The sequence below is a fragment of the Stegostoma tigrinum genome, chromosome 9 (genome assembly GCF_030684315.1).
Source record: "Stegostoma tigrinum isolate sSteTig4 chromosome 9, sSteTig4.hap1, whole genome shotgun sequence".
In the NCBI taxonomy this organism is placed as follows: Eukaryota; Metazoa; Chordata; class Chondrichthyes; order Orectolobiformes; family Stegostomatidae; genus Stegostoma; species Stegostoma tigrinum.
This window is the reverse complement of record NC_081362.1, coordinates 92,175,694-92,200,882: the sequence shown is the minus strand read 5'-3', so window position 1 is coordinate 92,200,882 and position 25,189 is coordinate 92,175,694. Positions and strand designations below refer to the sequence as shown.

General features: G+C 49.7%; 1 protein-coding gene across 2 annotated transcripts in view; it reads left to right on the top strand.

Annotated features, from left to right (window-relative positions):
• Positions 1 to 25,189, top strand: part of hivep2a (HIVEP zinc finger 2a) — a 264,542-nt gene that overhangs the window by 212,040 nt on the left and 27,313 nt on the right. For both annotated transcript variants that reach the window (XM_048536448.2, XM_048536449.2), the window contains exons 2-3: positions 13,964 to 14,032; positions 17,667 to 23,094. In XM_048536448.2, coding sequence (XP_048392405.2) covers positions 18,214 to 23,094 — 4,881 coding nt within the window. In that variant the 5' untranslated portion in view covers positions 13,964 to 14,032; positions 17,667 to 18,213. The remainder of the gene's footprint in view (positions 1 to 13,963; positions 14,033 to 17,666; positions 23,095 to 25,189) is intronic.

The following is a 25,189-nucleotide window of genomic DNA, read 5'->3' as shown; positions in this document are numbered from 1 at the left end:
CCTCCCCCCGCCCCCAAAAACATGGCAACATGGTGACCTGTTTCAATGATGTTGATTGAGGGGTAGATGTTGGTCAGGACATTAGGGATAACTCCCCTGGTCCAGTCTGAAAGAATACCATGTGAACATCTCATTTCCAACCTCAACCTCACTCCTCATCTGAAGCACATCTCTCCCTGCATAACGTCTCGAAGTGTCAGGCCAGATTTTTGCAAGCAAGCCTTTGAAGCCAGGCCCACAAACTCCTGACTAGGAGACACCCGCTCAGCTGCTTCCACAGAATGGGACTCAGCCCTGTAAACGCAACAGGTTTGGTTCTCTTGTGTTTTAACTTTGCCATTTCCTGATTTTGTTTTTAAGAACTGAATTTCAAATTGCTGAATCAACGCGGCCAGATTTTGAGCTCATGCTCTCTGCCGGTACACACCGTGGGCGCATCACTGGAGAAAATGTCCCCGACACCCTTCGGCTGCTCTTTAGTATCTCGGCCTGAGGAAGGTGTGTCCTGAAAGGGATGACCTTTTGAGGTCGAGAAGAGCCAGTTTGATCTCAGAGAACCACATGATGAGTCAGTGCAGATGGTGTAAGGAATCCCCACCTTTATTAGAGAGGCTGGACTGTACGTCAGCAGGAACTCACACACCATTACTATTTCAACTCGACAATGACACCTCCTGCAGTACACTTACTAAATTCTCCGGTACACAGTGCCTGCTTCAGGGCACACGTTGTCAAGAAGTTTCTCATCCTGAAACAATTATTGCTTTTTGTTTTGTTGTGGGAACCTCTGTAAAGCAAGGGTCACTTAAATTCTTGTCCTCAATTCTGGCCACTTGTGTTCATAGAACCCCTACGGTGTGGAAACAGGCCCTTCGGCCCAACAAGTCCATACCGACCCTCTGAGCATCCTACCCAGGCACATTTTCCTGTAACCAACCTAATCTACACATCCCTACACACTGGGGGGCAATTTAGCACGGCCGATCCGCCTAGCCTGCACACCGTTGGACTGAGAGAGGAAACCAGAGAGCCCGGAGGAAACCCACGCAGACATGGGAAGAATGTACAAACTCCACACAGACAGTCGCCTGAGGTTGGGATCGAACCCGGGTCCCTGGCGCTGTGAGGCCGCAGTGCCGCCCCTTCAGCTGCCAGAAGCTCTGAATGACACCGTGCTGTCCCTCTCTTTCTCTTTCTTCCCTGCATGAAATTAAAGCCCACCTCTTCGGCCAGGTTTCGGGGCAACCGGCCCCTCAAATAGTGCCCCAAAACAAAAAGATAGTGCTGTAGTTGCTGGTGATCTGCAATACAGTGTACCATGCCAAAGGAACATAGCAGGTCTGGCAGTATGTGCGGAGATGGGAACAGGTACATTGTTTTGAGTCTGATGATCTTCTTCGGACCTCTTCCAAAGACCATGTGCAACCCTTCAGACTAACACATCTCTGCACTGTTTCCATCCCATTCAAATTCACCTCACTCTCTCCGTTTATCCATCAATTGCTTTGCGCCTGCGGTGTTTATTTAGCTGCACATTAAATGTATTGCTGTGCTGCTTGCCTCAGCAACTCCCTGCTGTAACCACTCCCTGCCTAAGGATGTTCTGGCGATGGAAGGAGCACAGTGAAGGTTTACCAGACTGATCCCTGGGATGGTAGGACTGATGTACGATGAGACGTTGAACCAATTAGGATTATATTTGATGGAGATTTAAAGAATGGAGGGGAAGAAATCCCATTGAAACCCACAAAATTCTAACAAGATTAGACAGCATAAACAGAGGAAGGATGTTCCCAATGACTGGAGATTACAGAACCAGGGCTCATAGTCTGAGGATACAGGGAAGACCTTTTCGGACTTGAATGAGGAGAAATGTGGTGAGCCTGTGGAATCATCTGTCATAGAACGTGGTCGAGGCCAAACCGTTCTTTAATTTCAAGAAGGAGCTGGAAAAAGCACTTGGAATTAAAGGGATCAAAAGGCTGTGGGGAGAAAATGAGGAAAAGGGACCGAGTCGGATGAATAGTCATGATTCTGTTGACTGACAGAGCAGCTGCAAATGGTGGATTGGTGTACACTTGCTCTTCTTTTCTGTGTTTCTATGATTTATTCTGACTTGTAAATTCGGCCTGATCTTTAGTCTACTTCTAAACGGAAGCTTCTCTTCTGTGTCTACCTCATCAAAACCTCGAAGCATCTTTCCAAACCCCACATCCATTTCCACCTAAAGGAACAAGAGCAGCGGTTCCGTGGGAATGCCACCACCAACAAGCTCCCCTCCAAGCCATTCAGCATCCTGCCTTGGAAATATATCACCGTTCCTTCGCTGGGTCACAAACCTGAAATTCCTCCCCTAAATGGGTGTTCCCACATGCTGTAGACCGCGGTATATGAAGGTGTTAGCAGCTTGTAAAGTTCACACCTTAATTACGAAGGAACGTCCCCATTTGGTTCCCATTCCTGTTGGGGAGACGATCGCTTAATTTGTTTGGCCTCTCATGAAGAGTACAACCTCTTTGCCAAACTTCTCATGGCCGGCAGTGCCCTTACGAGCAGAAACTGCAAAAATTACAGAACGTTGCCCTGAACCTATCTCCCACATTGAATAAACATCCTCAATCCCTTTGCCTGAAATATTTGGAGATTCAGCGAGTGAGGAGCCAGTCATTGCTACAAAGCTGCCTTCAATGTGACAAATTATTACTTGAAAACATTCTCCATCACTCAGGAGCTTGGTCCTCATTTCCCAGCGGGTCACTGGCTAATAGTTTTATGTGCAATGATTAGTTTCTCAAGTTAAATCCTTGAGACGGATGTGCCCTCTGTTCCATGTAGCGCTGCGTTAAGGGGAAATCAGAAAACTTGACAGCCGAACTGGGCTTTCTGGATTCAAATATTGTCCTGCAACAGGAAATATAGAATTTGATTTGTCACTTGTGGGCACTGTGCCAAGTAGCAACCAATTCAATTATTTTTGTTAAAAGGAAGAATTTGATTACAGCATCTGGAATCAAGCCAAACGCATCTAATTGAACTCTTCCTCTCCAAAGTTGTATTGTGTATTTTCCTTAATAAATTACATTAAGTTTACCCACAGCATAAAAGTTTAATTTACACAGATGTTTAGTTGATATATGCCATTTCTAAGATTTTTTGTTAAGTATACAAGAAAGCGTTCTTAATTTTTTTTGTGTGTGTTTGAGTGATTGATAATAGCTTTAATCAACTGATGTGGCCAGAAGAAACATCAAAATAAAATATTTGTATTCACACATCCCCTTCGTTCATTGACACAACAGAAAGGAAGCCCTTCAGCCAATCATAATTGGGCTAGCTCTTCGATTGAATGATCAAGTTGACCCAAAACGCTGGACGTTTTTTTACCAATTTAAGCATTTATTTTGAAAGCTGCTGTTGTATCTGCTTTTTCCACCGCCTTTTCAAGTTTGAAATGAGCACAAACTTGCTTATTTTCCTCATTTCGCTGCGAGTTTTTCACTCAATTCTACTGACAGTCATTCCTGGCACCAAGCACACTGTGGCCCTTATATACTCTAACAAAGCCTTTCACTTGTGAACTTCCTGTTAACCTCCTCATTGTGAAGGAGACAATTCACAGTTTTGTGCAGGGCTCCCACCTAACTGCATCCTCTCACCCCATCTAAAAAGTCTAAAGGTAAAGACGTTTTCAATTTGCTTTTTCTGGGAGATAAGCATCACTGGTTAGGCAGCGTTTATTGCCCATCTCCGTTTGCCGAGAGGGCATTTAAGAGTCAAGCACATTGCTGTGGGCCTGGAGTCACCCGTAGGGCAGAAGATTTCCTTCCTCAGAGGCCATTAAATGAATGTGAGATTGCTCGCTGAGCTGGAAGGTTCGTTTTCAGACGTTTCGTCACCATTCTAGGTAACATCATCAGTGAGCCTCCGACGAAGCACTGGTGTTATGTCCTGCTTTCTATTTATCTGTTTAGGTTTCCTTGTGTTGGTGATGTCATTTCCAGCATTAGTGATGTCATTTCCTGTTCTTTTTCTCAGGGGATGGTAGATTGGCTCCAAGTCAATGTGTTTGTTGATGGAGTTCCGGTTGGAATGCCCTGCTTCTAGGAATTCTCGTGCATGTCTCTGTTTGGCTTGTCCTAGGATGGATGTGTTGTCCCAATCAAAGCGGTGTCCTTCCTCATCTGTATGTAAGGATACGAGTGATAGTGGGTCATGTCGTTTTGTGACTAGTTGATGTTCATGTATCCTGGTGGCTAGCTTCCTGCCAGTTTGTCCAATGTAGTGTTTGTCACAGTTCTTGCAAGGCATTTTGTAGATGACGTTCGTTTTATTTGTTGTCTGTATAGGGTCTTTTAAGTTCATTAGCTGCTGTTTTAGTGTGTTGGTGGGTTTGTGGGCTACCCTGATGCCAAGAGGTCCGAGTAGTCTGGCAGTCATTTCGAAAATGTCTTTGATGTAGGGGAGAGTGGTTATGGTTTCTGAGCCCGTTTTGTCTATTTGTTTGGGTTTATTGCTGAGGAATCAGCGGACTGTGTTCATTGGGTACCCGTTCTTTTTGAGTATGCTGTATAGGTGATTTTCCTCTGCTCTGCGTAGTTCCTCTGTGCTGCAGTGTGTGGTGGCTCGTTGAAATAATGTTCTAATGCAGCTTCGTTTGTGGGTGTTGGGATGGTTGCTCCTGTAGTTCACTATTTGGTCCGTATGTGTTGTTTTCCCGTAGACGCTGGTTTGAAGTTCCCCATTGGCTGTTCGCTCTACTGTGACATCTAGGAATGGCAGTTTGCTGTTGTTTTCCTCCTCTTTTGTGAATGTTATGCCAGTAAGGGTATTATTGATGGTCTTGAAGGTTTCCTCTAATTTGTTTTGTTTAGTGATGACAAAGGTGTCATCCACATTGTCATCCACAATCATTTCTTATTACCCCTTAACCTTCTAAATTCTATAGAAAACAAGCCTAATTTGTATAATCTCCCTTCACATTTTATCCTAAAGACCAGGTATTATTCTTGTAAATGAACCGAAGGATGGGAGGGTGGTGACCACAGCTGCTCTGTACTTGGGGACGTCTGTTGACTTGCGGTGGTCTCTGTTGTCAAACACGCACTGCTGGAGGTTGTACAAGGCTGAGTGGGTGCTCTTGATCCCAGTTTTGGATTTCCCTCATTAATGGTTGTCTTTGGAATGAGGTGGGCTGCCATTGGATGGTTACCTCAATGTACAACGGGAGCTTGATCAGATGGGCTGGTGGGCCAAGGAGTGGCTGATGGAGTTTAAATAAATGTGAGGTGCTACATTTTGGAAAGGCAAATCAGGGCAGGACGTACATACCTAATGGTAAGGTCCTGGAGAGTGTTGCTGAACAAAGAGACCTTGGTGTGCAGGTTCATAGTACCTTGAAAGCAGAGCTGCAGGTAGTTAGGAGGTTTGGTATGCTTGCTTTTATTGGTCTGTACACTGAGTACAGGTGTTGGGAGGTCATCTTGCAGCCATAGAGGACACTGAGTACTTACTTTTCGGAAACCACGCAATTCTGGTCTCCTACTATTGGAAGGATGTTGTGAAACTTGAGAAGGTTCAGAAAAGATTTACAAGGATGTTGCCAGGGTTGGTGGGTTTGAGCTACAGGGAGAGGCTGGGGCTATTTTCCCTGGAGCATCGGAGACTGAGGGGTGACCTTGGAGAAGTTTATAAAATCATGAGGGGCAAGGATAGGGTTAATTTCCAAGGTCTTTTCTCTAGGGTAGTCGAGTCCAAAACTAGAGTGCATAGGTTTAAGGTGGGAAGGGAAAGGTTTAAAAGGAACTAAGGGGCAGGTGTTTCACACAAAAGGTGATGCTTGTATGGAATGAGCTACCAGAGGAGGCCGGTACAGGTACGTCGTTTAATCGGCATCTGGATGGGTATATGAATAGGAAGGGTTTAGAGGGATATGGGCGAAATGCTGGCAAATGGGACGAGATGAGTTTAAGATACCTGGTCGGCTAGGACAAGATAGCTCAAAGGGTCTGTTTCCATGCTACACAACTCTATGACTCTGAGTGCCCAGCACATGAAGAGTCCCTCTTCCAACACACATAGCCGCTGGAGTATTTGACAGAGCAAGTATAGGTTGACCTCAGTTTGTTTCTGCTACGTCCAAGGACAGGCTTCTATACAGAATTAAGGAGACCGACAGTGATTTGTAAATCTGATGCAAATAAGCTGGGACTTTTTCTACTTGAACTCAGGAGGCTGAGGAGCGACCATATAGTGCTTTATAAAATCATGAGGGGCATGGAAAAGGGCCTTTTCTCGAGAGTGGGGGCTGTTCAAAACTAGGGCGCGTATTTTTAAGGTGAGAGGAGAAATATTTAAAAAACACATGAGGGGCAACTTTTTAAAACAGAGAATAGTTTGTGTGTGGAATGAACTGCCAGAGGAAGTGATGGATGCAAAAACAGTTAACAGTTTTTAAAGACATTTGGATAGGAAATTCATGAATGGGAAAGGTTTGGGGGGACATAGATCAAGCACAAGTTTAGTTTGGGAACATGGTCAGTGTGGAGAGTTGGAGCAAAGAGACAGTTTCCATGCCGTATGACATGCCAGTCATATATATATATATATCAGTAGTGGTCACTTTAGTTTTGGCACAGAGACTTTTGAGGTTTAAGACTTGCCCGTCACGGACAGATGTGAAGGGGATGGTCTCACTACCAACAATGTGATCGTGACCAGAGAGTCTGTTTTTTTGGTAGCATTCATGTAGGGATTAATATTGCCCACAGCAACACTGAGAGCTGCCTAGATATTTGAAACCACGCTCTGCGATCTCTTACAACCACCCGACTGACAAAATCTGCCATTGTTACAACACTCTGTACTGAACTGGGTTGTTAACCTTGAATTACATCCTCAAATAAAAGCCAAATGCTGGAGAGACTCAGCAGGTTTGACAGCATCCGTGGAGACGGAGAAACACAGTTAACATTTCCAGCCTCATACGGTAGCATGGTGGCTCCATGGTTGGCACTGCTGCCTTACAATGCCAGGGACCAATTCTACCCTCAGGTGACTGTACATTGGCACCTTCTCCCTGTGTGTACATGGGTTTCCTCTGGGTGCTCTGGTTTCCTCCAACAGTCCGAAGATGTGCAGTTTAGATGAATTGGCCATGCTAAATTGCCTTGTAGTGTCCAGGGATGTGCAGGCTGGATGGGTCAGCCATGGAAAGTGGAGGATTATAGAGAAGGCTCTGCATAGGATGATCTTTGGTAGGTCAATGGGCTAAATGGTCTTCCACACTAAATTTAACAAAATTTGTAAGAGAGCTCTCGTTCTGAAGAGTCATTATACTCAAAACAGTAACTCTGTTTTTCTCTCTCCCCAAAGATGCTGCCAGATCTGCAGTTTCTCCTGTACTTTCTGTTTTAGTTTCAGTTATGCTCAATGCATGAATCCAATATTTTCTGTTCCAGGAGGCAAAATAGATCCCTGAGGCTAGCAAAGAAAAGAAAACTAAGCATTTTCACCAAACTGTCTCAGTTACAACATTTGTGTTCATCTTCAGTTTAGGATCTGATGAGGAAAAATTAACCTTGCATCTTTCGATGTCTTTTTTCCTCTGTATGAGTGAGTTGAACAAATCCGGCCTCCATAACGACATTTATCTAGGCTGCTGCAAAGTTTTATCACTCTCGTTTTTATTTTTGGATTCAAATAGAAAGTTTCACACTAGTGTGACGCTCTGTGAATGAAGTAACGAGTAGAAACAGATGGGACACGGCAGGAAATATTAGTGAAATTAGAAAATAATTATCAGTCATTAACAGGATAAAACCCAAATTTGCAAGAAAGCATAGCTTCATGCTACATTACAATCTTGTATATCATTTGAATCCACTCTGGCAACGGTGTTAATCAGAGTCATTAACTATTCATAACAAGTGACATACAGTGGCATTGTAAATCACCAGTCAGACTTCTGTTGGATCTTTGGGTCAGTTGTGTCCACACTTTAGGAATGAAGCTTTGGCCATGGTGATGGCCCAGAAAATTGGGGAGATGATGACCTATTACTGAGGTGCAGTGAAAAGATTTGTTTTGTGTGCAGTACAGGCAAACCATAACATACAAAATGTGTTCAGGTAATAGAACAGAGCGAGCAGTACAATGTTACAGCTGCAGAGAAGGTGCACAAAGAGTGAGATCAACATTAAATTTGAAATTTGAGAGGTCCATTTGGAAATCCAATAACGGTGGGGAAGGATCTATTCCTGAATCTGTTGAGATGTATGTTTAAGCTTTGTATCTTCTGCTGGATGGAAGAGGTTAGAAGAGGTTACAATGGGGTGGGAGGGATCTTTCATGATGTTGGCTACCTTCCCGAGGCAGGAAAGTGTAGATGGAGTCAATGGATGGTAGGTTGGCTTGTGTGATGGACTGATCTCCAGTTTCTTAGGGTCCTGAGTAGAGCAGTTGCTGTACCAAGCTGCAATGCGTCTGGATAGAATAGTTTATGTGGTGCACCTGTAAAAAATATCAACACTGGACTGTTAATCCAGAGACCTAGGCAGTGATCAAGGGTCCCAGGTTTGTATCCTGCCCTGGCAGATGGTGAAATTTGAAATCAACAAAAGCCTGGAAGTAAGAGTCTACTGATGCCCAAGAAATAATTTCGGGGGAGAAAAAAAACCACTCAGCTCTTTACTAATGTCCTTTAGGGAAGGAATCTGGCCTACATGTGACTCCAGACCCACAGCAATGTGGTTGCTTCTTAACTGCCCTCTAGGTGATTAGGAATGGGCAATAAATGCTGGCCTAGCCAGAGGCACCTTCATTCCATGAATGAATGAATGAAAAGACTTAGTGGAACTTCCTGTCTGTGACGAGCGACTGTTGGGATGAAATTGACATTCACTCAACATCTGAGGTTTTGCAGTGTGGAGCTGGAGGAACACAGCAGGCCAGGCAGCATCAGAGGAGCAGGAAAGTTGATGTTTCACGTTTCTGAAGATTTCTGAAGAAGGGCCCCAGCAAACGTTAACTTTCCTGCTCCTCTAATGCCGCCTGGCCTGCTGTGTTCCTCCAGCTCCACTCAGTGTTATCTCTGCTGATCTGACCAATCCGTTTGTATCCTCCTGTAACCTAAGACTGATGTCCTCACTGTCAAATTCCCAGCCAACCTCAACCCACAAACATACTTACCATACCTCACACATTCTCATTTAGTGTTTGTGGTATTCATAAACAACATCAGAGATCCAATAGTGATCCCTGCAGAGGATTAAAGGGCTGATCTAACTGAGCTGTTTAAAATAATTAAAGGATCAGAATGGGGAAACAGAGAGAATCTTCATCTTCTAATGCTGAAGGTCTGGGCCATGTGTTCATGTGTGATACCAGGAAATGTTTATTCACACAAAATATTGATTGGAACTCCCTCTCGCCGAAAGCTGCTCGTGATGTGAGCCAGTTAACCATTTCAACATTCGGGTTAATAGATTTTGCCATGCAAAGGTTTTCAAGTGGAGCGATCCAAGATGTTTGTGGATGTTGCTAAAATTCAGATCAATTGTTATCTAACTGAATAATGGATTGGGCTCAAGATATATCTTCCAATCTCAACCGACCCATTTAGATCACAGGTGGATTACTGTGAATAGTTTTGGGCACTTTATCTAATGGAAGGTGCACCTATCTTGGAGGTAGTCCAGAAAAGGTTCACTTAGCTGACATCAGGTATGGAAGGACTTCCTTAGCAGGAGAGGTTGAGTGGATTGGTTAGAGCTCAGAATGAGAGGTGACCTTATTGAAATAAAATGGGGTCAGTTAGCTCAGTTGGCCAGACAGCTGGTTTGCGATCCAGCGTCAGACCTGTAGTGTGCAGGTCTAATTCTTACCATGTAGGAATCTCCTTCTCACCCTCTCCCCTCACCTGAGGCATGGTGACCCTCATGTTAAACCACCACCAGTTGTCCCTCTCATGAGACAGTAGCCCTGCGGCCTGGTAAGATTATTGCAAGTTACCTTATTTTATTGAAGCATACAAGATTCTTAAGGACTTGACAGGTCGAGGTTGTTTCTCTTGTGGGAGAGTCTAGGACCAAAGAGCATTGTCTCAGAATAAGGCGCCATCCATTTAAGATAGAAGAAGGGAGGGGAATCTGTGCAATCTTTTATATCACAGAGGACTGTCGAGGCTGGATCAGCGAGTATATTCAAGGCTTAGATGGACAGAATTTTAGTCAGTAAGGGGGATCAAGGGTTACGGGGAAAAGGCAGGAAAAGGGAGTTGAGGATTTTCAAAGATAATGGGAACTGCAGATGCTGGAGAATCCAAGATAATAAAGCGTGAAGCTGGATGAACACAGCAGGCCAAGCAGCATCTCAGGAGCACAAAAGCTGACGTTTCGGACCTAGAGCCTCTCTGATGAAGGGTTTGTTTTATTAAGGATTATCCAGTCAGCCATGATGTCATTGGATAGCAGAGCAGAATCAATGGGCTGAATGGTCTGCTTCTGTTTCCATGGTCTTGCAATATCCTTCATTCCACAGCTGCCTTCTGGCATTGTCCCAGTCTTTCCAAAAGCAGGGCAGGATTTGGAGGCGGGGACAGTAATGAGACTTACAAATTAAACAACTGGGGCCTCTGAGAACTTGCTTTCACGCTGGAGATTGAACCATGTTCAGACATGAGTTGTTGCCTGAAGGGATTCTGTGTTTACTTTTGACCTCACTTAAATGCTTCCTTTGTTATGTAGCTCCTTAAGTTCCAATGAGATCTCATCAAACGCTTCCTTTGTTGTGGAATTCCTTGAAATCTGCTGTTTCATCTTTGATGATTTCCCCTGTCTATGTGCATAAATTAAAAGCTGCAAACATTCAAACAAAAGCTCATAAGTACTCAGAACATGCCCAACAGCTCTCGTGACGAAAACTAACCTTTCTGGCATCAACTTAGCAAACATTGGGTTGCACTGAAGGGCATTTCCAAGATTTGAAAGCAAGGGTTCATTGTGCTGGTAGATTCCGACACCAGCGATCACAACCTAAACAACAGGAAAAGAGGATTATAAAGGGAGATACCAAGGTGTGGAGCTGGATGAACACAGCAGGCCAAGCAGCATCTCAGGAGCACAAAAGCTGACGTTTCAGGCCTAGACCCTTCATCAGAAAAAAGGGCCTAGGCCCAAAACGTCAGCTTTTGTGCTCCTAAGGTGCTGCTTGGCCTGCTGTGTTCATCCAGCTTCACACTGTATTATCTTGAATTCTCCAGCGTCTGCGGTTCCCATTATCTCTGATACGATTATAAAGGGAGCTCTGGTTGGTGGTGTATTTCCAACTTCCCTATCTTCAGATCAGATTGTCGTCGAGAAAGGTCCTTTTTAATCAATTCTAGATAGGCTTTGGGAGGAGGAAGTGATTGTAGAATGACATGCCCTTCATTGCTGGAGGGATAGAGTTTAATAACAGTGAGGTTATGCTTTAGCAATATAGGGTGCTGGTGAGGCCACACCTGGAGTAGCATTTCTGAAGAAGGGTCCAGACCCAAAACATCAGCTTTCCTGCTCTTCTGATGCCGCCTGTCCTGCTGTGTTCATCCAGCTCTACACCTTGTTACCTGGAGTACTGTGTACAGTTTTGGTCTCATTACTTGGGAAAGAATACAATGACACTGGAGGGGACACAGAGGAGGTTCACAAGGATGATTCCAGAGTTGAGAGTGAGATGAGAGATAATGAGAACTGCAGATGCTGGGGAGTCCAAGATAACAAACTGTGGAGCTGGATGAACACAGCAGGCCAAGCAGCATCTCAGGAGCACAAAAGCTGACGTTTCGGGCCTAGACCCTCTCTGAGGGCTTGGCCTCCTGTGTTCATCCAGCTCCACACTTTGTTATCCAGAGTTGAGAGTGTTGGCTTATGACACGAGATTGGGTAGACTGGGACTATTCTCATTGGAATTTAGAAGAAGGTGTGATGTTATAGAAGTATATAAAATTATGAAGGGAATAGATAAGAGAGAAGCAGGGAGGCTGTTTCCTGCTCTGATAAAGGGTCTAGGCCCGAAACATCAGCTTTTGTGCTCCTGAGTTGCTGCTTGGCCTGCTGTGTTCATCCAGCCTCACACTTCGTTATCTTGGATTCTCCAGCATCTGCAGTTCTCATTATTTCTGTTTCTACTGATGGGTGAAACTAGAACTGAGGGGCATAGCCTGAAAATAAGGGGGAGCAGATCAACACAATATCCTTTTATTGTGACATGTACACCATTGTAGGACTACAGTGAAAAGCTTTTATAATGTCTGCCTCCTTATGGCAACATCTTGGGTACAAGTACCTAGGTACAATTCGTAGATACAGCAAAGGAATTGCTTAATTCCGGAGTTGAAAACAAGTTTAAAAATAGGAAAATATTAAGGGGTTAACATCACAGTGAGGAACTTCTTCACCCAAAGGGTTGTGAATCTATGGAATTCCCTGCCTAGTGAAGCAGTTGAGGCCACCTCATTGAATGTCTTTAAGGCAAAAATAGATGTTTGAACAGTAAAGGAATTAACGGTTATGGTGAGTGGGTGGGTAAGTGGAGCTGAGTCTATGAAAAGGTCAGCCATGATCTTATTAAATAGCGGGGCAGGCTGAAGGGGCCGGATGGCCTACTCCTGTTCCTAGTTCTTGTGCTCTTATGTAAAGCCATGATAGAAGTTTACACTGTCAAAAAAATGATCAGTCGTCATCTCATCAAATGGTGGAGCTGGCTAGATGGGCCAAATGATCCCCTCATGGTCCTGTTTCTTCAAATAGCCTTGCTTTGAGAGTGATACTGAAGATTTACCCAGTTACCCTGGAGCTCCTGTTGACCTCAAGGCAAATGCAGTGTGCCCCAAACTGTGGAATCAAAGGCAGTGGCGCACCAAGGGAGACCAAGCCTAAAATGAGTGCTAGGTGTAGAACTGGATGAACACTGCAGGCCAAGCAGCATCAGAGCAGCAGGAAAGCTGATGTTTCAGGTCTGGACCCTTCTTCAGAAATGGTGGAAAGGAAGGGGATTCTGAAATAAATAGGGAGAGAGGGGGAGGCGGATAGAAGATGGATAAAGGAGAAGACAGGTGGAGAGGAGACCGACAGGTCAAGGAGGAGGGGATGGAGCCAGTAAAGGTGAGTGTAGGTGGGGAGGTCGGGAGGGGACAGGTCAGCCCAGGGAGGACGGGCAGGTCAAGGGGGCGGGATGAGGCTAGTAGGTAGGAGATTGGGGTGTGGCTTGAGGTGGGAGGAGGGGATAGGTGCAAGGAAGGACAGTATACCACATTATACCACTGTATCCGCTGTTCCTGTTGTGACCTCCTCTACATCAGGGTCAGCCTTGCTGCTCCTCTGATGCTGCTTGGCCTGCTGTGTTCATCCAGCTCTACACCTTGTTACCCCAGATTCTCCAGCATTGGCAGTTCCGACTATCTCTGAAATGAGTGCTGCATGATTTAAGATTAGAAGATATTCTGTCAAAGAGGGAGAGAAGCATTAAGTCTTTCTCGGTAACGTCTTGCAGACCTACATTCCTCCGGGATTTCTGTGCTGCTCCTCAAGTTCTGATTTCTTGCCCATCCCCTTCATCTATCACTGTTAGCATCCGTGCCTTTCGTAGCTGAGGTCCAAAGTTCTGGAATTCCACTATTTCTCCTTCTATCACCTTCCCCAAATCCCAAGTCCCTCTCATGAACTGAGTGACTGTTGTATGTTATGAGATATCTTTGCCAGAAACACTGCTAATGATATAGGTTTCTTTTCTCAAAGGAAGGTTAATTGCAAATTTCCTTGTGTATGAGATTTTAGTTCAGCGTTTATCTGGGAATCTGTGGTTTAATTATTCATCTTACAACAAGAACATAGGTGCCTGTCTGTCTATAACTATTGTGTTATGCCTCATAAAACGAGTCATGATTATAAAGCATGTTCTTACAGGCTCTATGTTTAATCCTTTCCAGAGAAACCTGATGCCATGATAAAGGAGAATTGGAATTAGCACACAGAAGTGGAACTTGACGGAAAACTAGGTAATGGTTGGCTCTAATGTGATATTTGTTTGTGCCTTATGAACTCGACACAATGAGGAATGTTAACATTAGCATTGCTGGGAAGATTGACTGCTTGACAGCTATATGGTTAGGTGCAGGATATATAACCTCCTGCCATGTCGTCTCAGCCCCAATCTCAACACAGTGCCTTCTACCAAATCACACTCCTATTATCCAGGAACTACCCTGCGAATGACGTGCCTATCAGACGGTAATTAATTCTGTGTCGTTGCTGTGTGGCCATTGGGAATTCGCTTGAACAGCCCCCAGATTAAGTATCCAAGGTATTGACAGGAAAAGGCAGCGTAGATACAAGGCAGGCTATTTTGTCTGGATTCGAGGGCTTGGCCTGAGAATGAGGGTCAGACCATTCAGGAGAAATGTAGGAAGTGCACACAAAGTGTGGTTGAGGTTTGGAACTCTCTTCTGCAAACGGCAGTGGCTGTTGGGTCAGTTGTTAATTTTAAAGCTGAGGTTGATACATTTTTATAAAGTGGGGGTGTTAAGGGATATGGACCAAAGACAGGTATATGGAGTTAGGCCACACATCAGCCATTGTATTGTTGAATGGTAGAACAGGCTCATAGAGTCATACAGCGTGGAAACAGAGCTTTCGGGTCATCTCAACCACACTGAAGGGCCTGGGTGGACTACTCCTGTTCTAAAGTTACCATCCATCTAAATAGAACAAGCCTGGGGTTTGTGCTGGAATGGATGTGCGCCTCGACCCTAGAGCTGGAGTGTAATCCATCCATTCATTACTTTTTGCTCAGCAATGCTGAGGTTCCAGGATTACGATAAGTGCCAAACCCAGCCCTAATGAAACCTATTTATCTACTTCCTCAGTCATACAGCTATTAAAAATGAAGGGCTCGTCAAAGGTTTTTTATCTTGCGTTTCTCAGGGCAGAATCACAAAAACACTGAATTTCACATAATTTACACTGCATGGGAAAATGGTTTGGCCGTTGAATCTAATTCATAGAATTCCAACAGCTTGGAAACAGGTCATTGATCCCATACTAACCCTATAGCTGCATTTCCCGTGGCTAGTCCATCTAACCTGCTCACTATGTGGCAGTTTAGCATGGCCAAATCGACCCTAACCTGCACATCTTTGGGAGGAAACCGGAGCAAACCCACACAGACATGGGGAGAATGTGCAAACTCCACACAGACAGTCGCCCCAGGGTGGAATCGAACTCGGGTCCCTGGCACCATGAGGCGACAGTGCTAACCACCATGCTACCCCATACATTGGGCATGGTTTTATCATGGAGCATGTGTCAAGAAGCTGTTGTCACCCACACTTTGTTGTTTTTTAAATTCAGTGTTGAGACTATATAATATAGGAGCAAAAGTAGGCCGTTCAGCCCACCATGTTTGCTCTGCCATTCAACATGGATGATCTGGCAAACCTCAAATTTACTTTCCTGCCTTACCCCCATAACCTTTGATGACCTCACTGATTAGAAATCTATCTCAGCCTTCAACTAGGCAGATAGTTTACTTGGGTTGATAAAATACCACAAAGAGTTTGTTCTGGGGAGATGTTTGTTAGACCAGCAGGTGTTTAAAGTGGTCCTCCTGCTAAGGGTTGATTTCAGATGCATCGTTACTTAGTTTTCTCAAAAGGCCTACCCTGAAGCATAGGAGGCTGGAAAAATGCCAGGTGAAAAGCAAAATGAGGCAGGCATTGGAAATTAGAAACACAAACAGAAAGTGCTGGAGAAACTCAGCACCATCTGTGGATGGAGATAATGGGAACTGCAGATGCTGGAGAATCCAAGATAACAAAGTGTGAAGCTGGATGAACACAGCAGCATCTCAGGAGCACAGAAGCTGATGTTTCAGGCCTAGACCCTTCTAGGCCTGAAACGCCAGCTTTTGTGCTCCTGATTTGCTGCTTGTCCTGCTGTGTTCATCCAGCTTCACACCATCTGTAGACAATCAGTGTTAGTGTTTCAAGTCTGGTATGACCCTTCTTCAAAGCTGAACTTTTTCCGGCTTGTAAGTAATGGCCTAGTGGTGTTAGCACTGGGCTGTTAATGCAGAGACCCAGGTAATGTACTGGGGACCCAGGCTCATAGTTAATGGAATTTGTATTCAATAAAAGTCTGGAATTAAGAGCCTATGATGACTGTGAATGCATTATTGATTGTTGGGAAAAACCCATCTGGTTCACTCGTGTCCTTGAGGTAAGGAAGCTGCCATCCTTACCTGGACTGGCCTACATGTGACTCCAGGCCCACAGCAATGGGGTTGAGTTTTTAGAGTTTTTGAGAAGACTTGTACCTCAGTGTTGTGGATGGGGTACTCAAGCCAGAACCTGTCTGGCAATAATTGCTGGCCTAGCCAGTGACGCTCTCATCCCACGAATGACTTTTTTAGAAAAAGCGTTGTTCCAAAACCTGCCTGTTTCGATGGCAGTGCGATTTAATATCAGGACGACTGCTGCTGAAAAGGCCACACCGAGAGAAAGATGGTGGCATTCAAGGGGGTTACAGGGCCAGGGTATGGTAAGGCCGTAGAGAGATTTGTTCAAGGCCTTTAAAATCAAGATGCTGCTTGACTGGGAGCCGGTGTAACTCGGAGAGTACAGGAGGGACAACTGATTGGGCCTTGGTTAGGGGTTTGGCATGTTCTCAGAGAGGGAATGAGGAGAGGAGCAAGGAATATTCAAGTCATAAAGCACCCCCTATAAGTGAATGTTATAGTCATTGTTTCAAACTCATGATAAGGGGCCCACATGTAGGCCATGATCATATCGAGCAGGCTCAGCTGGCCTACACTTTAGATTAGATTAGCTTCCCTACAGAGTGGAAACAGGCCCTTCGGCCCAACAAGTCCACACCACCCCTTGGAGCATCCCACCCAGACCCATCCCCTTATAACCCACACACCCCTGAACACTACAGGCAATGTAGCACGGCCGATTCACCTAACCTGCACATCTGTGGACTGTGAGAGGAAACCGGAGCAACCGGAGGAAACACACGCAGACACGGGGAGAATGTGCAAACTCCACACAGACAGTCGCCCGAGGCTGGAATCGAGCCCGGGTCCCTGGCGCTGTGAGGCTGCAGTGCTAACCACTGAGCCACCGTGCCGCCTACTCGTGCCTGTCTCCTATGTTTAAAATCCGCAGCTTCATCCCACAGAGCTGCCATTTCAGAATGGAACGCTGCTCCAACAGAGTATGCTCCAGAGACTGCCTGACCCACTTTTTGATAGTTTCCACTTCACTCTCGCTTTTCCCGCCATCAACGTTTCTGTTTGCTCTTGGTCCCTGTTTTGTGCAGAATCCCACATTGTTGCGTAACGTGGATAGAGTTCTAAAAAAGGTGAGTGAACAGGAAGGGAAGTTGAGGGGCTGAATGGCCTGAGCTGTTTGTTTCTCCCTCCTGTTCTGCTTACTCCCCCTGGGCAGGGACTCGATCTGAGGACCTTCTGAGACTGAGGTGAGTGCGCTGCCACTGAGATACAGTGGAATGCTCATAAAAGCCCGTAAGCCTCAAGCAAATCATTAAATGATACTGTATTCTGTGGGATCTTTCTTTTTATTCATGTGTTTTTTTATTTGCCTCCCCCCCTGTCTCTTTTCCTTCTTTCAGGAAGCTGACCTAACGACCCTTGCGGAAATACCGAAGGACGTCACAAATCTGGTGTTGGTGGGGGTTGGCAGAACGAGCGGCTTACGGATTCCCCCCACCTTTCTTCATCCAGGTGCGCTTCAAATTCACACACCTCCCCCCCGCCCCACCCGCAACTCCCCCGAAGGAATGTGAAGGGGTGGGGGGCTGCGCGAGGAGGAGCGTGTCTGCAGCTGGCATCTGCCTGTGCACCTTGAGAAGGCAGGCTGCTTGACAATGGAGAAGGCCGAACGATTGAGAGTGACGGCGCACTGTCGACCAGCCGCGCATGCACCAGGGAGGACAGCTTGAGCCCCATTGGAGGAAGCTGCGCGAAGAATCTTGCAAGCAACGGTCCCTCTGCAGCCACGCCCTCCGACCGCGAGTGACCTCAGAGGGAGCAGCTCTTTGGTTCCATGCCAGCGGTGATTGGCAGATGGCGGCACCGGCAGACCCAGCCAAACTTTAGATGCAGTTGACGGAGCCTCAGCAGCGAAGCCCCGGCACTTAGTGACCGTACTGACCGGAAATGGAGCCGAAACGCGCGATGCTGAGTGCGGCAGAGGGCGGCGGTGTCGCCGGCCCAGTCCAACGGGACGCCCCCCGGTTACCGCCCGGCGCTTTCACCGAACGAGGGGGTCAGAGGCTGGCTCCGGACCCCAGCCCCGGCCCCGTCGGTGGGACCGGGCCTTACTACTGCCCGGAACTCCAGCTTCCGGCCGACGCTCCTCGCCAGGCCCAGTCCCGGCAACTCCTGGGCGGCCCCTACCACCACTACGCCCCCCGCCCCTTCCCCCATTTCCAGCGGCGGCCTGACCCCCGGGGGTACCCAGCCCCGGAGCCGGGAGCCGGCGGGGAGGGGCACCCCTGGCCTTTCAGCCGGCCCCTGGAGGCCGCACCCCCTGAAGTCTTCCTGCCCGTCCAGCACCGGCCCCGCCAGCTGGGCAAGGCCTCTACCCCAGCATGTTATCGCCATTACCCCCAGACCGTGCCCGGGCCCCGGGATGAGGCCTTGCGCAGGGACAAGAAGCCCAAGAAGCCGGGCAAACACATCTGCCAGTATTGTGGGCGGGCCTGCGCCAAGCCCAGCGTTCTCAAGAAGCATATCCGCTCCCACACGGGGGAGAGGCCCTATCCCTGTGCCCCCTGCGGCTTCTCCTTCAAGACCAAGAGCAACCTGTATAAACACCGCAAGTCCCACGCCCACGCCATCAAGGCCGGCCTACTCTCTGCTGAAGCCGAGGCCGAGCCCAGCTGCCGCTCAGATACAGAGCCCCTGGGAGCCGGCGAAGAGGCTGGTCTGCACTCCGACGCCGATGAGAGCACGGACACGGACGAGGAGATCTGCGCCAGCAAGAGGCTATCCCTGCCAGCCACGCCGGAACCGGAGGTGGCCGAGGGCGGTGCTCCCGCCCTGCACCGCTCCCTCGGGGCGGCTCAAAAGTACAGCTCGGACTCCGAGGCGCTGGGGGAGGAGCCCGCGGCCGGGCCCATAAAGGTGCCCATCCTGATCGTCCCCAAATGCGGCCTTCAGGCTCAGACGGAGACCCCTCCGGCCTACGTCAAGACAGAAGCCTGCCCGAGTCCCCCCGGTGTGGTTTGGAAGTACGGTGGGCCGCACACCATCAAGCAGAAGCTGGCACTGCGGCTGAATGAGAAGCGAGGCCAGGACAGCGAGCAGTGTGTCAACCTGCTGAGCCCCCACAGCAAGGGAAGCACCGACTCGGGCTACTTCTCACGGTCAGAGAGCGCCGAGCAGCAGGTTAGCCCCCCTAACACCAATGCGAAGTCCTACGCCGAGATCATTTTCGGCAAGTTCGCCAGACTGGCACCCAGGCCCCTGGCAGTCAATGTGGCTACGCAAGAGCACCCTCTGATGGTCTGCAAGGACAAAGCCAGCCTGGCGGGTCTCCCAGGAGACAAGCCGGACCTGGAGAAGTTCATCGAGGAGCACATAATGCAGCTCATAAGCCACAATAACGTCTTGGTCGACCCCAGCCAGCTGGACCCTATCAAGCCACGGAGGTTCTCCTGTTACCGGGGAGACGGCGACGAGTTGCGGAAGCATCCGGCTCCACTGGGGCAGCTGGTCAGCGAAGGCAAGGCGTTCTCCGAAGAGTCCCTGGGCCTGAGCGCCACAGAGTGCCTTGTGCCACCAGAGAAGGAGCTTCTGGGCATCCCAACGGACATAGCCGACGGCGCCACCTTAACTCGGAGTAACTCCATGCCGATATCCTCCGGGAGCGGGCTGGGAGTCTCCCAGGTGCTGAGGGGGAGCCACTCTTTTGATGAGAGGATGACGGGCTCTGACGATGTGTTCCACACCGGCTCTGCCTTGCTGCCTCACCAACGCATGCTGAAGCGCCAGACGGCCATCGAGCTGTTCTCCGGGCTTGAGGGACACGCCCCGGGGGGCTGCGGCCACGACGATGGGGAGCCAGGCCCAGGGGCCTTCCCCAGAGGACCACCCCTGGCAGGGTCCACCAAGCTGGAGGAAGGGGAGTCAGCCGAAGGGGGGGACCTGTCGCCTCTGGTGAGGAAAGCCCAGAAGGGTGTGGGTGCGGTGTACGAGTGCGAAATCTGCGGTGTCAAGTATCAGATTTGGGACAACTTTGAAGCCCACAGGAAGTTCTATTGTTCACATGGGTCACGGGTTAAGAGCGTGGCACCCAAAGGCCCGGGCGAGGTCGGGCTGGAAGTATCCCAGGCCACGGCCTACAAAGCCAGCCCGGTGCCAGAGAACCTACCGTTCAGGAAGCGAAGGAAAGAGAAGAGCGTCGGGGATGAGGAGGACCTCCCTAGCCAATACAGCGGCCCATATGGCACAGCGAGTTGGTCACCCACCTCGGGGGGCGAGCCGAAAGCTGAGGGGAACCCCTCCGCCGACCAGGAGCCCATTTCCAGAGCCGTCTCCTTGTCGACTGTGACCACCTCAGGTTTGTGCGGCCTGCTGAGGGAGCCGGCCCCGGCGGCCATGGAAGAGAGCGAGCCGCAGCCGATGGAGGACGCTCCCGGGGCGCAGGGTCCGGGCAAACAGGACGGAGGCCGCAGGGCGATGGGCAACGAGATCTCGGTCATCCAGCACACCAACTCGCTGAGCTGGCCGGGCTCCTTCGAGAGGTCCGAGTCCATGGAGTTGCTGTCCGGCCCTGGGGGGGCTGAACCTTCTGCCGAGGGGGGAGAGCTGCAGTCTGGCCCGCAGACCCAGCTGCCCCCCAAGCTGGTGCGCCAGCACAACATCCAGGTGCCGGAGATCCGGGTGACAGAGGAGCCAGACAAGCCAGAGAAGGATCTGGAAGAGGCCCCTGCCAAGGAGACTGAAAAGGTCCCCGAGGAGTTCCAGTGGCCGCAGCGGAGTGAGACGCTCTCCCAGCTGCCTGCCGAAAAACTACCACCGAAAAAGAAGAGGCTACGCCTCGCTGAGCTGGAGTACTCCTCTGGGGAATCGAGCCTCGAGTCGGGCACCCTGTCCCGGAGTCTGAGTCAGGACAGTAACTGGTCTCACAGCTCCAGCTTCTCCCTCTCGCTGGAGAGGGATGAGGGCCCGAAGCCTGGGGCCTCTGGCAGGCTGGAGACGGCCGAGTACCTGACGGTACCCTACACGGTCAACAGCCTAGGCCTGCTGTGCCAGCAGCAGCAGCAGCAACAGCAAAAGGAGATGAGGCGCTCGGCCTCTGAACAGGCCCCATGCCAGCCCTACATGGACATGGTGGAGATCCGCAGCAAATCCTTCGACTATGGAAACCTGTCGGGAGGCCCCGGGGGGGCCCTGCCTCGTGGGCCTGGCCCCACCTCCCCAGCTGTCAGGGAAAGGAGGAGGTGCTTCCTGGTGCGCCAGGCCTCCCTCGGGCAGTACTCGGAGAATTCTCAGCTGGAGCACTGCCCAGACCAGGCCGAGCCAATGCAAGTCTCCAGTCACCAGTTGTGTGGGCCAACGATCCCTGGGCGGGGCCCTCGACACCGCCCGCCCACCCCCACCGACCGCCCTGGCGACGCCCCTTACCCTCTCGACTTCCACCAGCCCTGGCAACTCTACCAGCTGCCTCACCCATCCCCCTTCCCCGCCCCCAACCCTGACCCATGCGTCCCGCCCTGGCCAGCGGCTCCTCTGCAGCCGGCTGCGCCCCTCCCTCCTGCCAACCCCATCGAGGCCTACCCAGGTCAACCAGCCGACAGGCGCCCTCAGGCCCGCCCGGGTTGGGGGGATAAGGATCCCGCTTGCCCCTCGCCCCGGGCCTCCCCTCAGCACTCCCCCAGCCGCCGGGCCCGCTTCCCTCCAGAGAGGGCCCCGCTCACCCCGGGCTCCGGACGCCCCCCGCCCTCGCTACTGGTGCCCGTCCGCATCCAGGCCAACGTGCCCACCTACGGCAGCGTCATGTACACCAGCGTTTCCCACGTGCCGGGACCCCGGGGTCCGGCCAACCCCAACACCGCCGTCGTCATCTGCAAGGTGGAGGAGCGTTCGACCAGGGCGGGCCTGGAGCAGAGCAGGGGAGCCGGCCGTGCCGTCCCGCTGCACTGCTCCCAGTGGGGGCTTCCCCCTTCGGTGGCGACCGGCACGGCTGGGGAACCGTCGGTGCCACTCACCCTGAGCCTGGTGAGCTCGGATGGTGGCTCGTCCATTGGAGGGAGCAAGCGAATGCTGTCACCTGCCAGCAGCCTGGAGCTCTCCTTGGAGACCAAGCAGCAGAAGCGCATCAAGGAGGAGAAGATCTGTGGGCAGATGCTGGAGAAACTGAGCCTGAGGGAGTCTGGTGCACCTCCACCCACTGTGTCCCAAGGAGGCGCTAAACCGGCCAAACCACAGTTGGTCCGCCAGTTCTGCACCACCGAGATGAAGGAAGGTCAGCTGTTGTCGTCCAGCTCCTCCCCAGGCTCTCTGCAACGTCACAGCCTTCAGAGCCTGGAGTCCGCCAGCCAGTGCAGCGACATGGAGTCGGTGGAGAGCTTCGACGCCGAGAGTCCGCAGAGAGCGCCTCTGTCGCCGGGCGACAGTCCCTCGGAGCTCCCGGCCCCTCCGCAGAAGTTCCCCATCAGCATGCTGCTCCAGGTGCCCACCAGCCAGGGGGGGACGGTGGTCGGGGGCACCATTCTCCTGTCGGACGCAGCCGACCTCCAGCAGTTCCTGCAGTTCCCCAGCCTCCGCACCTCCACCAGCGTCAGCTGGTGCTTCCTAAACTACACCAAGCCCAACCCGACCCGGCACACGGCGCCCAAGCTGTCGATGTATGCCACCTGGTGCATCAGCTCCTACAACCCCAACCCGCCGGGCACTGCCACGAAAGTCGCCTTGGCACTCCTGAGGTCCAAGCAGAAGGCAGCCAGGGAGATCTACATCATGTCTGCTCTGAACTGGCCCAGTTCAGGAAAGCTTGTGGCCTCCAGCAGCTGGAAACAAAGTATAGCCCAGGTAAAAGTCAGCCAGGCCCCTGGATGTCATTAAACTGCACAGGGCTCAGAGAGACTCTCCAGGATGCTGCTGGGAATGGAGGATTTGAGTGATAAGGAGGGTCTGGGTTGACTGGATGTGCATGAGGTTGAGGGGGTGACCTTACAGAGGTGTACAAAATCTTGAGGGGCACAGATAAGGTGAATGGGAGGTTTTTTTCCTTCCTGAGAGTGGGGGATTTCAAAACTAGGGGGCATCTTTTTGAGGTGAGAGGAGAGAGAATTTAAAAAGATGCGAGGGGTAACTATTTTACTCGGGGAGCATTTCGTGTGTGGGATGAACTTCCAGAGGAAGTGGTGGGTGCGGGTGTGGTTACAACATTGAAAAGACATATGGATAAGCACAGCAATAAGAAAGGTTTGGAGGGATGTGGGCCAGGATCAGGCAGGTGGGACCGGTTGGGCCAAAGGGCCTGTTTTCATGCTGTATGAGTCTATGATGTTGACAATGTTGGCAGGCCATTTAAATCAGGTTTAAGGGAGCCATCGTGTGAAAAGGGCACTAAACCAGGAATGAAACATAAACAAATAAAATTAAAATTAAAATACAATGCCAAATGCACCAATGTTAACACTGACAACTGGTGTTAAAAACCCAGGTTCGATTCCACCCTCGGGCGACTGTCTGTGTGGAATTTGCACATTCTCCCCGTGTCTGCGTGGGTTTCCTCCGGGTGCTCCGGTTTCCTCCCACAGTCCAAAGATGTGCAGGCTAGGCTGGACTGGTCATGGGAAAAGTGGGGTTATGAGGATGGGGCCAGGGCCAGGGCCTGGGCCTGGGTTTGGGTGGGATTCTCACTGGAGGGTCAGTGCTGACTCAGTGGGCCGAGTGGCCTGTTTACACACTGTAGGGATTTTATGAAAAACCCCTCTTGTTCCTTGAGGGAAGGAAACTGCCATCCTTACCTGGTCTGGCCTACATGTGACTCCAGACCCACAGCAATGTGGTTGACTCTAAAATTCCCTCTGGGCAATAAATGCTGGCTCAGGCTGAGAGACCTACATTCTGTGAATAAACCATTTTCCAAAGTGCACTCCAGGCCCTGCGTTGCCCCCTAGTCACAAATAGCCTTGTGTCATTCCTATCCAGTCCACACAGACGCAGACATGACCATGGGATATGGGAGGTAGTTCGGCCAATGAGCTTTCTCCTGCTGCCTGGCTGTTTTCATGGCCTCCTTGATCAGGAGCAGATTCACCATGTCCTCCTCAGAGAGTGGAAAAGGGGCTGCAGTGAGGACAGAGTGGAGGACAGTAACTACCATTATGGCTAACCCCTCACGCCAAGTGACGCAAAGTGGAGACAGTTCACACTGTGGGTCTGTTGGGTCTGTGTTCCCGGGATGGCAGGACTGACAAATGAACAGAGACTGGATCAGTGAGGGAATATATTCACTGGAGTTTAGAGGAAGGAGGGAGGATCTCATAGAAGCCTATAAAATTCTAACAGGACCAGTCAGGATAAATGCAGGAAGGATGTTCCTGATAGACCAGGGGGGCTCAGTCTAAGGACATGGGTGGGCCATTTAGGACTGAGATGTGGAGAAACGTCTTCACCCAGAGATTGGTGAGCCTGTAGAATTCTCTGTCACGGAAAACGGCTGAGGCCAATACATTGAATGTTTTCAAGAAGGATTTAGACATAGTTCTTAGGACTAAAGGGATAAAAGGCTGTCAGGGAGAAAGAGGGAATGGGGGTCTGAGTTGAATGATCAGCCATGATCCTACTGAATGGTGGAATAGGTTCAAAGGACCGAATGGCGTACTCCTGCTCCTATTTTCCATGAATTTCTGAAGTACATCCTTTAGATGGTCCACACAACCTGTCTTTGTGGAAGGAGGGGATGTTTGTGGATTTGGCCCCAATCAAACTAAAGAGTCCCGTCCTGGGCACTGTGATGTAGGAAGAATGTGAATGGGATGGCACTGGAGAATCGGGAGATGGGAGAAGCAGGCAGAGGAGAACAGTGTAATTAAGCAAAGGTATTCAAAACCAAAAGCAAGTTGGGATTGAGTAAATAATAGATACTGCTTCCAGTGGTAGAAGTCAGTGACTG